The following is a 16,941-nucleotide window of genomic DNA, read 5'->3' as shown; positions in this document are numbered from 1 at the left end:
CCCCCCCACGAACCCTCCCCCCACCCCGCTAACCCCCCCCCCTCACCCCGCTAACCCCTACATTCTACCTGTTGTGATGAAAGGTTGACCCCGATATTGACAGGGAGAGTGTGAGGGAACACTTTTTAGCTCTCTCACCTACCGGCAAAAGGGACAGCCCACTAGTGGGCCGGGGGGGCGGGTGCAGGAGTTCTTCCCCCGGTCCAGAGAGTTAACCTGCTTCACTTCCCAGGACCGTGTCCCCACCCACATGATCCAATGCATTCCCGATGTCCTCCCAGCCCATCCTCATGTCCTCCCAGCCCCCCACGATCTTCTGCCCCAACCTCAGATCTCTCTGACCCTCCCCTCATCGATGTCCCTTTGACCCCAATCTTTCCGCCCCCTCCCCCCCTGCAAAATCAATGGCCCCCTCCTTCCCCTGATCTCTGTGACCCTCCCCCATTGATGCCCCCGTCCCCCCCCCGGCCCCTAATTGCTCTGCTCCGCCCCCAATCGATGCCCCCCTGTTCCTTGATCCCTTCCTCCCCTTGCTGTGGCCTCGTGCCAAAGGCCTACCCACCCAACAGCCAATCAGCTTCTCAGTCTGGCTGGGCCATCGGGAAACGGATTGAAACGATGGTGATCGGGTTGTGTCGTTATCTGCGGCCGGACCTGAGGAAACCCCTTCTCTGGATTTATCCAACGCAGAATTGCCTCCCCACCAATATTGGGGCCGTGGGGGCTGAACGTTTTGACTGGGAGTGTGGAGCAGCCGATAGCGAACCGGGGGCCTATTTTACACCGGGCGGCTTTCTTTTCCATTGAATTCACTGGTAAGTAAAACCAAGCTGGTATAAAACGGGCAGGCGGCCAAGAGCAGCCCCTGGGTTATCTGCCGGGTGACCGAGGTTAGAACTATTTTATAGAAACATAAATCAAATGCCCCCCTTTGGCAAGGGCATTAGAACCCACAAATTAACAATTTAAACTTCAACGAAACCTTAAATCAAATTAAAATTTGGTTGCCGGGGGTGATGATGCACGCCACTCCCTCCGGCGCCCACCTCTCGCGGAAGGCTGTGAGCGTACCGGTGGACACCGCGTGCTCCATCTCCAGGGACACCCTGGCTCGGATGTAACCGCGGTAGAGAGGCAGGCAGTCGGGCCTAGGTTACAATCAGCCTGAGTGTCTGATCCTGTATCTGAGGAGGAATTGCAAGCTGCCCAACCGACTGTGGTATTAATATCGCCATAAATTCACCTACTTCCAGCAGGATATCGGATGAGTCGTGTACGGCCATCACGAGGGTTCCCACACGGATATAGTTAGCACACCACGAGAAGCTCAGCAGGACGATGGTTGCTAAGTGATGAATTATTTGCTCTTGAAAATCCTAATCAATTAGTTATAAGTAACAGTTATTTGGTCTGACTGTGCCAAGAACATCACAGCCTAGTCCCGTTAAACACGAGAGTAATCAGGATTAATTGTTAAATCTGGACTGTTCACACCCACACACAGCAGAGTATAGAGGCTTTGTTTCGATTCTAGTATTCTAGAACCCAAAGTTCCCCAACTGCAGTGCTGGAGATCGGAGCGTGTGTTTTTGCTCCAAACTTCCCCACTGTGTTTCTGATCTACACCTTTGATCTCTCAGTTTTTGCAGTGATGCAAGGCAAGGAGCGCAGATAGCCCCAGGCACGTGATGCTCAGCCCCGTGCTGTGAGGTCGACTCTCTCTCTCTCTCTCTCTCTCTCTCCGCCCGGTGTTAATGGGACAATAACAGCCTCAGAGTGCACAAGGTGACTGCCGCCATTTTGAAAGGGGCCTACACTGAGTGTCCAAAGTGCCGCCTGTTTCAGGCGATAGGCCCCCCTTCAGGATGAAGATCGCAGGCCTCTGCCGTAACTCGGATCCCGATTGCCATTTGAGGTCCGATCTGGCTGATGCCTGCGCCGTGCTAGCTCCGAGCAGTTCCACCAACAATGGAAGCGAGGCCATAGACATTTACGGCACAGAAGGAGGCCATTATTAGTGAGTCCCGGGGAAGCTGGAGTGATCCACAAAAATAATCTGGGCCGCTGCAACCCCGGGACCCACTCCCTCCCCGATTGCAAAGCCCCCTCCTATGGGACCCCCATGTTTGTGAGCCTCTCCCCTGGGACCCACACTGATACGTCCTTACTACACAGTATAAATGCACACGAGGCCCATGCTTGAGAGAAGGTCAGTCTGTGACCTGTCCTTTATTCCTTAGCACTCAAGTGATGAAGGTGGGTGGAGCTTCCTCTTTTATACCTGAAGGTCCAGGTTAGGAGTGTCTCCCACCTAGTGGTCAGTGTTCTCACGGTGTACAACTTAGGTCAGTTTATACATGGGTTACAATGCTGGTTGAATACATGACATCACCTCCCCCCCAAAGTCTTATTGGGATCACAGGTTGAGTCTCTCTGGTGGTTTACGCTCCCTTGTAGAGCGCCTGAGTTGGGGCTCCGATTGTTGGGCGCTGGCCTGAGTGTCTGCTGTTTGCAGTGCCTCAGGCCTATCCGGACTGCCCACAGTGACTGGGCTCTCCTCCCTTTGGTTCTGGTGTTCGGTCACCTGTGGTGGAGTGAACTCGATATCGTGTTCTTCCTCTGCTTCTTCTATGGGGTTGCTGAGCCTCCTTTTTGTTTGATCCACATGTTTGCGGCAGATTTGTCCATTGGTAAGTTTAACTACCAGAATCCTATTTCCCTCTTTGGCAACCACAGTGCCTGCGAGCCATTTGGGCCCTGCAGCGTAGTTGAGGACAAAAACAGGATCATTTACATCAATACATCGCGCCCTCGCATTCCTGTCATGGTAGTGATATTGTGACTGGCGCCTGCTCTCGACAATTTCTTTCATGGTGGGGTGTATAAGGGATAATCGGGTTTTGAGCGTCCTTTTCATTAGTAGCTCTGCGGGTGGAACCCCTGTGAGCGAGTGTGGTTGGGATCTATAGGCCAACAGGAGGCGTGATAAGCGGGTTTGTAGGGAACCCCCTTGGAATCTGAGCATCCCCTGTTTGATTATCTGCACTGCTCGTTCTGCCTGGCCGTTTGAGGCCGGCTTGAATGGTGCCGTTCTAACATGGTTAATTCCATTGCCTGCCATGAAGTCCTGGAATTCAGTGCTTGTGAAGCACGGGCCATTGTCGCTGACCAAGATGTCCGGTAGACCGTGGGCGGCGAACATTGCCCCTAGACTTTCTACCGTGGCAGAGGATGTGCTTGAATTTAAAATGTCACACTTGATCCATTTGGAGTAGGCGTCTACTACAACCAAAAACTTTTTCCCCATGAAAGGACCTGCGTAGTCCACATGGATGCGTGACCAAGGCTTGGCGGGCCATGGCCAGGGGCTAAGGGGGGCTTCCCTGGGCGCATGGCCCAGCTGGGCACACATGTTGCACCTGCGAACACAAAGTTCCAGATCTGCGTCTATTCCTGGCCACCAAACGTGTGACATGGCAATTGCCTTCATCGTGACAATGCCCGGGTGCCCATTGTGGAGTTCTCTGATGAACACCTCTCTGCCCATCTGGGGCATGACTACGCGGTTTCCCCACAGTAGGCAATCGGCCTGAATCGAGAGTTCATCCTTGCACCTGTGAAATGGTTTAAATTTCTCAGGGTATGCCCTGTACGTGGCTGCCCAGTCCCCATTCAGGACACATTTCTTGACTAGAGACAATAGCGGGTATCTATTTGTCCAGACTTTAATCTGACAGGCTGCCACGGGTGAGCCTTCGCTTCTGAAAGCTTCAACAGCCATGACCATCTCAGCACCATGCTCGGTAGCCCCCTCAGTGGTGGCTAGTGGGAGCCTGCTGAGTGCATCGGCGCAGTTTTCGGTGCCCGGTCTGTGCCGAATTGTGTAGTCATAGGCAGCTAACATGAGTGCCCACCTCTGTATGCGGGCCGATGCGTTTGCATTTATGGCCTTGTTGTCGGCCAAAAGGGACGTTAGGGGTTTGTGATCTGTCTCCAGCTCAAATTTCCTGCCAAACAGGTACTGGTGCATTTTCTTTACCGCATCTACACATGCGAGCTCCTCCTTTTCTACCATCCCGTAGCCCCTTTCTGCGTGGGACAGACTCCTGGAGGCATAAGCTACCGGCTGTAACTGACCCTTGGCATTGACATGCTGCAACACACACCCGACACCATAGGACGACGCATCGCACATTAACACAAGTTTCTTACATGGGTCATATAGCGTTAACAGATTGTTGGAACATAACAAATTGCGCGCTCTATTAAAAGCCCTTTCCTGGCTGTCCCCCCAGACCCATTCGCGACCTTTGCGTAGGAGCACGTGTAGCGGCTCTAGCAGCGTGCTCAATTTGGGAAGAAAGTTACCAAAATAGTTCAGGAGCCCCAGGAACGAACGCAGCTCCGTCGTGTTACGGGGTCTGGGTGCTCTCTGGATCGCTTCCGTCTTGGGTGCAGTAGGGCTGATCCCGTCTGCTGCTACTCTCATCCCCAGGAATTCTACCTCTGGAGCTAGGAAGACGCACTTCGCCTTTTTCAGTCGCAGACCGACCCGGTCCAGTCTGCGTAGCACCTCCTCCTGTGGAGGTGTTCTTCAGCATCGTAACCCGCAATTAGGATGTCGTCCTGAAAAACCACCGTCCCTGGAATCGACTTGAGGAGGCTTTCCATATTTCGTTGGAAGATCGCGGCGGCCGAGCGAATCCGAACGGACATCTGTTGTACTCAAACAACCCCTTGTGTGTTGTGATGGTGGTCAGCTTCTTCGACTCACTCGCCAGCTCCTGGGTCATGTAAGCTGAGGTCAGGTCCAATTTTGAAAAAAGTTTGCCACCGGATAGCGTCGCAAAGAGGTCCTCCGCTCTCGGTAGCAGGTACTGGTCTTGGAGTGACACCCGATTGATGGTGACCTTGTAATCGCCACATATCCTGACCGACCCATCCGCCTTGAGCACCGGCACAATCGGGCTCGCCCAGTCACTGAATTCGACTGGCGAGATGATGCCTTCCCTCAGCAGGCGGTCCAATTCGCCTTCTATCTTTTCCCGCATCACGTACGGCACCGCCAAGGCCTTGTGGTGTACTGGCCTGACGTCTGGGTTTATGTGAATCACTACCTTGGCCCCAATGAAAGTGCCAATGCCGGGTTGAAATAATGAGTCAAATTTGTCCAGGACCTGTGAGCATGATACTCGCTCCACAGAGGAAATTGCATTGACATCGCCCCATTTCCAGTTCATGACAGCAAGCCAACTCCTCCCCAGTAGTGCGGGACCATCCCCTGGGACAATCCAGAGTGGCAACCTGTTCTCCGAATCTTTGTGGGTCACGACTACCGTGGCGCTGCCGAGCACCGGAATGATCTGCTTTGTGTAAGTCCGTAGATGTGCGTCAATCGGCGATAATTTTGGCCTCCTGGCCTTGGATGCCCACAACTTTTCGAACTGTTTGATACCCATCAGGGACTGGCTGGCACCCGTGTCTAACTCCATTGATACTGGGATGCCATTGAGGAGCACTTTCATCATTATTGGTGGCGTCCTGGTGTATGAACTGTATACGTGCTCCACATGAACTCGCTGAACTTCAGCTTCCAGCGATTTCCCCAGTGTCCATTTCTGCAATTTCTGCAGGTATTTTGCTCATCTCTGCAAACTCCGGCTGAAAGTATGCCTCCACGCCTCCAGCATGAGTTGCGGTTTGAAACAAAAGGTCCCTTGCCAGTCGATCGTCCCTGACTGCCCCTGTTATTGTCCTTGAGTGCATCATTAACAGGTGTTGATGGCCCCATTACTGGCCGCATTGTCCCTTGCAATGGCGTGAATCGCTGTTCAGCTTGCCATTGTCTCTGTCGAACTCCCCCTCTGGGTTCGACTACATGTTGGGGCATGCCTGACTGCCCTTGTCTGCCTGGAGAACTGTGTGCTGCTTTAACAATGTTGAATCTCTGTCCCAACCATTCCTTAACACAGTACCTCTCGTCTGTTCTGCTAGTGGCCATGGTCGCGTGGTTTAAATCCGTTTCTTGTCGCCATTGATACGTCCTTACTACACAGTATAAATGCACACGAGGCCCATGCTTGAGAGAAGGTCAGTCTGTGACCTGTCCTTTATTCCTTAGCACTCAAGAGATGAAGGTGGGTGGAGCTTCCCCTTTTATACCTGAAGGTCCAGGTTAGGAGTGTCTCCCACCTAGTGGTCAGTGTTCTCACGGTGTACAACTTAGGTCAGTTTATACATGGGTTACAATGCTGGTTGAATACATGACACGCACCCTCCGCAATCGCAACACCCCCTCCCCCCCAACCCTGAGACCTCCGTGATTGCAACACCTCCCTCACCGCGGGGCCTCTGCTTTCGCAACCACCACCCCCACTCCCGGCGCCCCTGGGACCTCTGCAATAGAGACCCTCCCCTTCCCAACAACTTAACTTTACATGTAAAGTGATGCACTTTGGGAGGACTAATATGGAATACAGTGTACTACTATAAATGGCACGATTTTGAAAGTATAGATGAGCAGAGAGACCTTGGTGTCCATATACACAAACCCTTAAAGGTGGGAGGGCAAGTTGATGGTTAAGTAGTACACGGGTTACCTGGGTTTATAAATAGAGGCACAGAATATAAAGGCTCAGAGATGATGCTGGAGCTTTATAAATCACTGGCTAGCCCTCAGCTGGCGTATTGTGGACCATACTGGGCCCCACACCTCAGGAAAGATGTAAAGGCCTTAGAGAGGGTACAGAGAGGGTTTACCCGGATGTTACCCGGGATGAGGGACCTCAGTTATGAGGAGAGGTTGGACTGTTCTCCTCGGAACAAAGTAAGTAAAGGGCCGACCTAATCGAGGTTTTCAAGATGATGAGTTTTGGTCGAATAGAGAGAAACTATTCCCTCTGGGAGTGGGTCAGTAACCAGAGGGCATCGGTTCAAAATCATCGGCTAAAGGTCCCGAGGGGGGATGGAGAAATGTTCTCACTCAGTTATCGGGATCGGGAACGCTCAGCCTGAGAAATGTTCTCACTCAGAGCGTTATCGGGATCGGGAACGCTCGGCCTGAGAAGGTGCTGGAAGCTGATTCCATAAATAACTTTAAACGGGAGTGGGACGGGTGCTGAGGGATGTGGGACTGACAGGGTTACCGACACAAAGTGGGGTGCGGGACTGAGCATGACGGGTCTATCACAGAGCCGGCACAGGCACTGCGGGACGAACAGCCTCCTGTGCTGTAAGTGTCGATGATGTGAGCTTATCATGCCCGATGTTCAGGCCTCGAGCGGGCGAGCTGTCCCGGGACAGCGCTTGGTGTCCCACAGCGCTCCTGGCATGTTTAACAGGCCCAGGCCCCTGAATCATCGGGGCCTCTCCTCTGCCGGAATTAGCGGCCCACTGAACATCAACATAGACCCCACTGCTCGCTCACCATGCGAGCGATGCTCAGGGTCCTGTTGGCCCTGTGAGAGAGCAACAGAACCGGCCCCTGCATCTGGTTGTTGAGTCGTTTGATTGTAATTGTAGTCTGACTGTGCTACGATATCCAGCAGAGGGCCACCCGTGCACACTGAGCACTTCAACAATTCACAGCCTTGAGCAAACTGTGAGCAACACCACCAGGTACAGGCCCTGAGTCCTCCTGGAGTTAATCATTGCTGCAGAGGTCACTGCTGCCCCAACACCGGTCTCTGGCTATGGTGAAGGAGCTCCCAGCAGCCAGGGGATGATAGGGGTCATTGGAGGTGTCACTCAGGGCCAAGCCACATCTGCATCAACCAGTTGCCTGGCCCAGATGATTGCAAACAGCTCAGCTGGAGTAGAGTCAGTAGCTGTGTTATCTGTGGTTGCAGGGCTGATTATTGAGCCAGGACACTGGATCACCTCAAACCGAGAGACAGACACCGACTGGCACCCAGCAGCCAGCCAGCTCACTTCCTCCTCCCAGTAGGGAGAGAGTCAGGACTCACAGGGCTAGGAAGCATTGCTGACTGTCACAAAGGGGAGGCAGTGGGGGCAGACACACTGACAACACTCACACCACATGCTGGAAACAGAAGGTGGGATCATTGATAGTGTACTGTGTCCTGACCCATGCTGTGCTGTGGGTGGGAGTTCGATTGAGGTGTTGTTCCATTAACAACCTGCTTTTCCCTCGCACAATCATCCCTTTTGTCATTTAATCCCTCCTGCCTTCCCCCCTATCACAGACCTGTTATAGAGCTCCGCCTAGTGGACCACTGATGCAATGCAACTGCTGATCTAAAGGTCATGCGGGGAAGTCACATGATGAGTTTGTGCTCGGGAGCCATCTTGTAGAGTGCTGTTAGTGGTCTCTGTAAAGATATCACAGGACCTTCCCCTTTGCTCCCCCCCACACCCCTTTCCATGCCTCTGTACCTGCTCATAAATTGTTACGTTTCTAACTTCTCCCAGTCCCGACGAAAGGCCATCGACCTGAAACGTTAACTCTGTTTCTCTGTTAATTCTGTTAAATTATGGGGACAGGTTTGCACAGTGTCGGATTATAGTCCCTTGAATATAGAAGATTAAGGGGGGGATCTATTTGAGGTGTTTGAGATGATTCAAGGATTTGATAGGGTAGAGAGAAACTGTTTCCTCTGGGGGGAGTCCAGAATAAGGGGCATAACCTTAAAATTAGAGCTAGACCGTTCAGGGGTGATGTCAGGAAGCACTTCTTCACACACAGGGCAGTGGGAATCTGGAACGTTCTCCCCAAAAAGCTGCTGAGGCCGGGGGTCAATTGAAAATTTCAAAATTGAGAGGGATAGACTCTTGTTAGGTAAGAGTATTTAAGGGTAACAGAACCAAGGAGGGCAGAGTTAAGATACAGATCAGCCATGATCAAATTGAATGGGGGGGACAAGCTGGATGGGCTGAATAGCTCATCCTGTTCCTGTGACTGCTCCATGGGAAGGTCCATTTGCAGGGTGAAGGTGTGTAAAACGCAGCAATGTTCCACACCAGCGTTCTCACCATCGCTCCAGGAATCTGAACCTTTGCTGTATGGTCTGTTAAACTAACTGTTATGATTCAACACTTACCTTTCTTTTTACATCCGATGCAATACTGAACAATAGCGACCAATAAAAACTCAACTCAGCTATATAGTACCAATACTGAGATGGTAACAGCGTCTGCAGAGAGAACAGAGAGACACTCGTCAATACAGTAACGTCCACAGACTGCTTTACGCTGTGTTAATATTACTAGCCCATCAGGGTCCAATCACGAATGGATGAATTTACATCCAACTCCTCAGCTCACGGGACACTATTTCTACTCAAACAATACTTAAATCCACTTAAAGGAAATGGGTTAATATAGCCCCCAGGGAATGTGGCCCCTATGCAGTGATCACTAGAACATAGTGCCATGCTGGTTTCATCAATATCCAGCGGTTGGTCCTTTATGCCCATTTGATAGTATTCCCACCATCAGCGTCCTCTCCAGTCTCGTTACTCCGGATCTCCAGTGTTACACAGGTGGGCAGTGAGGTCGGGGGTCAGTAAGAATCACCGCTTGTAAAACTTATGCTGTGATCAGCCGCATCTTACAGAAACCTCCCGATTTTCCATTGTATTGATTTCTGTACTGGGCGGACAATTCCCATCGCCAGGTTTGGTCCAGGGCAGCAAGTTTACAATCTCCCCCAGGTCCCTGTGAATCAGTGCCGGCGGTGCAGTGACTGTTGGGCCCACTGCTCTCGGAGAAGTCCTCAGAATACAAAGAGCATTTATTGTATTCTCGCAGCAGAATGATGGGGACAATGTGAACCGGAGCCACATGGGGGATTGACAGGCTCTGGGGTAACACGGGTTCCACGCCCGCCCCATCCTACTCTCCACTGATGTCAGTGGGCAGTAATATTGGATGGGGTGTAAAAACGTTGTTCCACCCGACCCCGTGCGATTCCTGCCCAGAGAGTGAGGGTAACATAACCCCAGCATCACTCACCCCACGTTTCAATAATTTATCAGCAAGCTATATTGTAGTAAATGTAATTCAACTGCTTCTCTGTCACACAGCTACAAGGTGAAAGGTGTCATTGGGCAGGCAGGGTGCTGACCTAGGTGCTGCATTATTCGGGATGCCATTCCTTGCACAGGTTTAACTCCCCACCCTGCCATGGGAACATGCTGACAAGTTGTAGGGAACACAAAGGATAATCAGAGAGCGTGCTGTCACAGCGCATGGTCAGAGGCACAGCTGGAGGCTGGAAGCAAGGTCCCACACCCCTTCTTTTTATCTCTGTCTCTCATGGCAGCTAGTAATTATTCTGCCATTCACCCCCTAGCTAGACTCATCCTTTGTTTCCTAACTTGTGCCATTATCATCTCAATTCGGCCCAACATCCCTTTTGTCTCTCTAATCTCGCCTGCCTTCCCCCCGATCACAGACCTTCCCTTTTGTTCTTTCCTCACCTCCCCCTTTCACTGCCCCTTAACAATCTGTTACATTTCAAATTTTTGCCAGTTCTGACGGAGGGTCATCGACCCGAAACATTAACTCTGTTTCTCTCCACAGATGCTGCCTGACCTGCTGAGATTTCCAGCAATTTTCTGTTTACATACCTGTTTGCTTGTCAGTCACAGGATCCCAACCAAAGCTGCACAGGACAAAGAGATTCCACGTTGCCACTGTCACACTGTCACTGTCACACTGTCACAGTCACTGTCACCATCACACTATCACTGTCAAACTGTCACTATCACACTGTCACACTGTCAAACTGTCACTATCACAGTCACTGTCACTGTCACTGTCACACTGTCACTGTCTCACTGTCACTGTCACTATCACACTGTTACTGTCTCACTGTCACACTCACTATCACACTGTTACTGTCTAACTGTCACACTGTCACTGTCACTATCACACTGTTACTGTCACACTGTCACACTCACACTGTCACTATCACACGGTCACTGTCACTATTTCACTGTCATTGTCACTATCACACTGTCACTATCACACTGTCACTGTCACTATCACACTGTCACCATTTCACTGTCACTGTCACTATCACACTGTCACTATTTCACTGTCACTATTTCACTGTCTGTCACTATCATACTGTCACTGTCGCTAACACACTGTCACTGTCACACTGTCACTATTTCACTGTCACTGTCACACTGTCACTCACTATTTCACTATCACTGTCACTATTTCACTGTCTGTCACTATCACACTGTCACTGTCGCTATCACACTGTCACTATTTCACTGTCACAGTCACTGTCACTATCACACTGTCACTGTCACACTGTCACTGTCACTGTCACACTGTCACTGTCACTATCACACTGGCACTGTCACACTGTCACTGTCACTATCACACTGTTACTGTCACACTTCACTGTCACACTGTCACTGTCACTATCACACTGTCACTGTCAATGTCACTATCACACTGCCACTGTCACACTGTCACTATCACACTGCCACAGTCACTGTCTCACTGTCACTGTCACACTGTCACTATCACACTGTCACTGTCACACTGTCACTGTCACACTGTCACTGTCACACTGCCACTGTCACACTGTCACTGTCTCACTGCCACAGTCACTATCACACTGTCACTGTCTCACTGTCACACTCACACTGTCACTATCACACTGTCACTATCACACTGTCACTGTCACTATCACACTGTCACTGTCACACTGTCACTGTCACAGTGTCACTATCACACTGTCACTGTCACACTGTCACTGTCACACTGTCACTGTCTCACTGTCACTGTCACAATGTCACTATCTCACTGTCACTGTCACACTGTCACTATCACACTGTCACTGTCACTATCACACTGTCACTGTCACACTGTCACTTTCATACTCACACTGTCACTATCACACTGTCAGTGTCTCACTTTCACTGTCACTATCACTATTTCACTGTCATTGTCACTATTTCACTGTCACTGTCACTGTCACTGTCACTGTCACTATCACACTGCCACTGTCACTGTCACTGTCACACTGTCACTGTCACACTGTCACAGTCACTATCACACTGTCAGTGTCTCACTTTCACTGTCACTATCACACTGTCACTGTCACTATCTCACTGTCATTGTCACTATTTCACTGTCACTATCACACTGCCACTGTCACTGTCACTATCACACTGTCACTGTCACACTATCACTGTCACACTGTCACTGTCTCACTGTCACTGTCTCACTGTCACTCTCACACTGTCACTCTCACACTGTCACTCTCACACTCACACTGTCGCTATCACACTGTCACTGTCTCACTTTCACTATCACTATCACACGGTCACTGTCACTATTTCACTTTCATTGTCACTATCACACTGTCATTGTCGCTATCACACTGTCACTGTCACTATCACACTGTCACTCACTATTTCACTATCACTGTCACTATTTCACTGTCTGTCACTATCACACTGTCACTGTCGCTATCACACTGTCACTGTCACTATTTCACTGTCACTGTCACTATCACACTGTAACTGTCACTATTTCACTGTCACTGTCACTATCGCACTGTCACTGCCACACTGTCACTATTTCACTGTCACAGTCACTGTCACTATCACACTGTCACTGTCACACTGTCACTGTCTCACTGTCACTATCACACTGTCACTATCACACTGTCACTGACTATTTCACTATCACTGTCACTATTTCACTGTCTGTCACTATCATACTGTCACTGTCGCTATCACACTGTCACTGTCACTGTCACTATTTCACTGTCACTGTCACTATCACACTGTAACTGTCACTATTTCACTGTCACTATCGCACTGTCACTGCCACACTGTCACTATTTCACTGTCACTATCACACTGTCACTCTGTCACTGTCTCACTGTCACTATCACACTGCCACTGTCACTATCACACTGGCACTGTCACACTGTCACTGTCACTATCACACTGTCACTGTCACTATCACACTGTTACTGTCACACTTCACTGTCACACTGTCACTGTCACTATCACACTGTCACTGTCACACATCACTGTCACACTGTCACTATCACACTGTCACTGTCACTGTCTCACTGTCACTCTGTCACAGTCACTATCTCACTGTCACTGTCACACTGTCACTGTCACACTGTCACTGTCAAACTGCCACTGTCAAACTGCCACTGTCTCACTGTCACTGTCTCACTGCCACACTGTCACAGTCACTATCACACTGTCACTGTCACTATCACACTGTCACTGTCACTGTCACTGTCACTGTCTCACTGCCACACTGTCACAGTCACTATCACACTGTCACTGTCACACTGTCACTATCACACTGTCACTGTCACACTGTCACAGTCACTATCACACTGTCACAGTCACTGTCACACTGTCACTGTCTCACTGTCACACTGTCACTGTCACTATCACACTGTTACTGTCTCACTGTCACACTCACTATCACACTGTCACTGTCACACTCACACTGTCACTATCACACTGGCACTGTCACACTGTCACTGCCACTATCACACTGTCACTGTCACTATCACACTGTTACTGTCACACTGTCACTGTCAATGTCACTATCACACTGCCACTGTCACTATCACACTGTCACTATCACACTGTCACTGTCTCACTGTCACCATCACACTGTCACTGTCAAACTGTCACAGTCACACTGTCACAGTCACACTGTCACTGTCACACTGGCACACTGTCACACTCACTATCACACTGTCACACTCACACTGTCACTATCACACTGTCACTGTCTCACTGTCACTGTCACACTGTCACTATCACACTCACACTGTCACTATCACACTGTTACTGTCTCACTGTCGCACTGTCACTGTCACTATCACACTGTTACTGTCACACTGTCACACTCACACTGTCACTATCACACTGTCACTGTCACACTGTCACTATCACACGGTCACTGTCACTATTTCACTGTCATTGTCACTATCACACTGTCACTATCACACTGTCACTGTCACTATCACACTGTCACCATTTCACTGTCACTGTCACTATCAAAAATTTCACTGTCACTATCACACTGTCACTATCACTGTCACTATTTCACTGTCTGTCACTATCACACTGTCACTGTCGCTAACACACTGTCACTGTCACACTGTCACTATTTCACTGTCACTGTCACTCACTATTTCACTATCACTATCACACTGTCACTGTCGCTATCACACTGTCACTGTCACTGTCACTATTTCACTATCACACTGTAACTGTCACTATTTCACTGTCACTGTCACTATCGCACTGTCACTGCCACACTGTCACTATTTCACTGTCACAGTCACTGTCACTATCACACTGTCACTGTCTCACTGTCACTATCACACTGTCACTGTCACTATCACACTGGCACTGTCACTATCACACTGGCACTGTCACACTGTCACTGTCACTATCACACTGTCACTGTCACTATCACACTGTTACTGTCACACTTGACTGTCACACTGTCACTATCACACTGTCACTGTCAATGTCACAATCACATGCCACTGTCACTATCACACTGCCACAGTCACTGTCTCACTGTCACTGTCACACTGTCACTGTCACACTCACACTGTCACTATCACACTGTCACTGTCACACTGTCACTGTCAAACTGCCACTGTCACAGTCTCACTGCCACACTGTCACAGTCACTATCACACTGTCACTGTCACTATCACACTGTCACTGTCACACTGTCACTGTCACACTGTCACTGTCACAGTGTCACTATCACACTGTCACTGTCACTGTCACACTGTCACTGTCTCACTGTCACTGTCTCACTGTCACTGTCACAATGTCACTATCACACTGTCACTGTCGCTATCTCACTGTCACTGTCTCACTGTCACTGTCACACTGTCACTATCACACTATCACTGTCACTATCACACTGTCACTGTCACACTGTCACTTTCACACTCACACTGTCACTATCACACTGTCAGTGTCTCACTTTCACTGTCACTATCACTATTTCACTGTCACTGTCACTATTTCACTGTCACTGTCACTGTCACACTGTCACTGTCACTATCACACTGCCACTGTCACTGTCACTATCACACTGTCACTGTCACACTGCCAGTGTCTCACTTTCACTGTCACTATCACACTGTCACTGTCACTATCTCACTGTCATTGTCACTATTTCACTGTCACTGTCACTATCACACAGTCACTGTCACTATCACACTGCCACTGTCACTATCACACTGTCACTGTCACACTATCACTGTCACACTGTCACTCTCACACTCACACTGTCGCTATCACACTGTCACTGTCTCACTTTCACTGTCACTATCACACGGTCACTGTCACTATTTCACTGTCATTGTCACTATCACACTGTCACTATCACACTGTCACTGTCACACTGTCACTGTCTCACTATCACACGGTCACTGTCACTATTTCACTGTCATTGTCACTGTCACACTGTCACTGTCACTATCACACTGTCACCATTTCACTTTCACTGTCACTATCACACTGTCACTATTTCACTGTCATTGTCACACTGTCACTATCACTGTCACTATTTCACTGTCTGTCACTATCACACTGTCACTGTCGCTATCACACTGTCACTGTCACACTGTCATTATTTCACTGTCACTGTCACTATCACACTGTCACTCACTATTTCACTATCACTGTCACTATTTCACTGTCTGTCACTATCACAATGTAACTGTCACTATTTCACAGTCACTGTCACTATCACACTGTCACTGTCACACTGTCACTGTCACTATCACACTGTCACTGTCACTATCACACTGTTACTGTCACACTTCACTGTCACACTGTCACTGTCACTATCACACTGTCACTGTCAATGTCACTATCACACTGCCACTGTCACTATCACACTGCCACAGTCACTGTCACACTGACACTGTCACTATCACAGTCACTGTCACACTGTCACTGTCTCACTGTCACTGTCTCACTGTCACTCTGTCACAGTCACTATCACACTCACACTGTCACTATCACACTGTCACACTCACACTGTCACTGTCACACTGTCACTGTCACACTGTCACTGTCACACAGTCACTGTCACACTGTCACTGTCACTATCACACTGTCACACTCACACTGTCACTGTCTCACTGTCACACTCACACTGTCACTATCACACTGTCACACTCACACTGTCACTGTCTCACTGTCACACTCACACTGTCACTATCACACTGTCACTGTCACTATCACACTGTCACTGTCTCACTGTCACACTCACACTGTCACTGTCACACTGTCACTGTCACTATCACACTGTCACTGTCACACTGTCACTATCACACTGTCACTGTCTCACTGTCACTGTCACTATCACATTGTCGCTATCTCACTGTCACTGTCTCACTGTCACTGTCACACTGTCACTATCACACTGTCACTGTCACTATCACACTGTCACTGTCACTGTCACACTGTCACTGTCACACTGTCACTGTCACACTTTCACTGTCACTATCACACTGTCACACTGTCACTGTCACACTGTCACTGTCACAGACTCACTGTCACTATTTCACTGTCACTGTCACTATCACTGTCACTATTTCACTGCCTGTCACTAGCACACTGCCACTGTCGCTATCACACTGTCACTGTCACACTGTCACTATTTCACTGTCATTGTCACTATCACACTGTCACTCACTATTTCACTATCACTGTCACTATTTCACTGTCTGTCACTATCATACTGTCACTGTCGCTATCACACTGTCACTGTCACTGTCACTATCACACTGTCACTGTCACTATCACACTGCCACTGTCACTTTCACACTGTCACTGTCACACTATCACTGTCACACTGTCACTGTCGCTATCACACTGTCACTGTCACTGTCACTCACTATTTCACTATCACTGTCACTATTTCACTGTCTGTCAC

The 16,941-nt window shown here is 49.5% G+C and overlaps 1 protein-coding gene across 2 annotated transcripts in view; it reads right to left on the bottom strand.

The window, feature by feature from the left end:
- The window catches only part of cers3a (ceramide synthase 3a), a 133,489-nt gene that overhangs the window by 43,955 nt on the left and 72,593 nt on the right, over nucleotides 1-16,941 (bottom strand). For both annotated transcript variants that reach the window (XM_070858715.1, XM_070858714.1), the window contains exons 7-8: nucleotides 9,060-9,152; nucleotides 1,248-1,376 (exon numbers count right to left, since the gene is read on the bottom strand). In XM_070858715.1, coding sequence (XP_070714816.1) covers nucleotides 1,248-1,376; nucleotides 9,060-9,152 — 222 coding nt within the window. The remainder of the gene's footprint in view (nucleotides 1-1,247; nucleotides 1,377-9,059; nucleotides 9,153-16,941) is intronic.

The sequence above is a fragment of the Pristiophorus japonicus genome, chromosome 17 (genome assembly GCF_044704955.1).
Source record: "Pristiophorus japonicus isolate sPriJap1 chromosome 17, sPriJap1.hap1, whole genome shotgun sequence".
NCBI classification, from domain to species: Eukaryota; Metazoa; Chordata; class Chondrichthyes; family Pristiophoridae; genus Pristiophorus; species Pristiophorus japonicus.
Note: the sequence above shows the minus strand (reverse complement) of the source record. Positions and strands in the feature narration are given on the sequence as shown.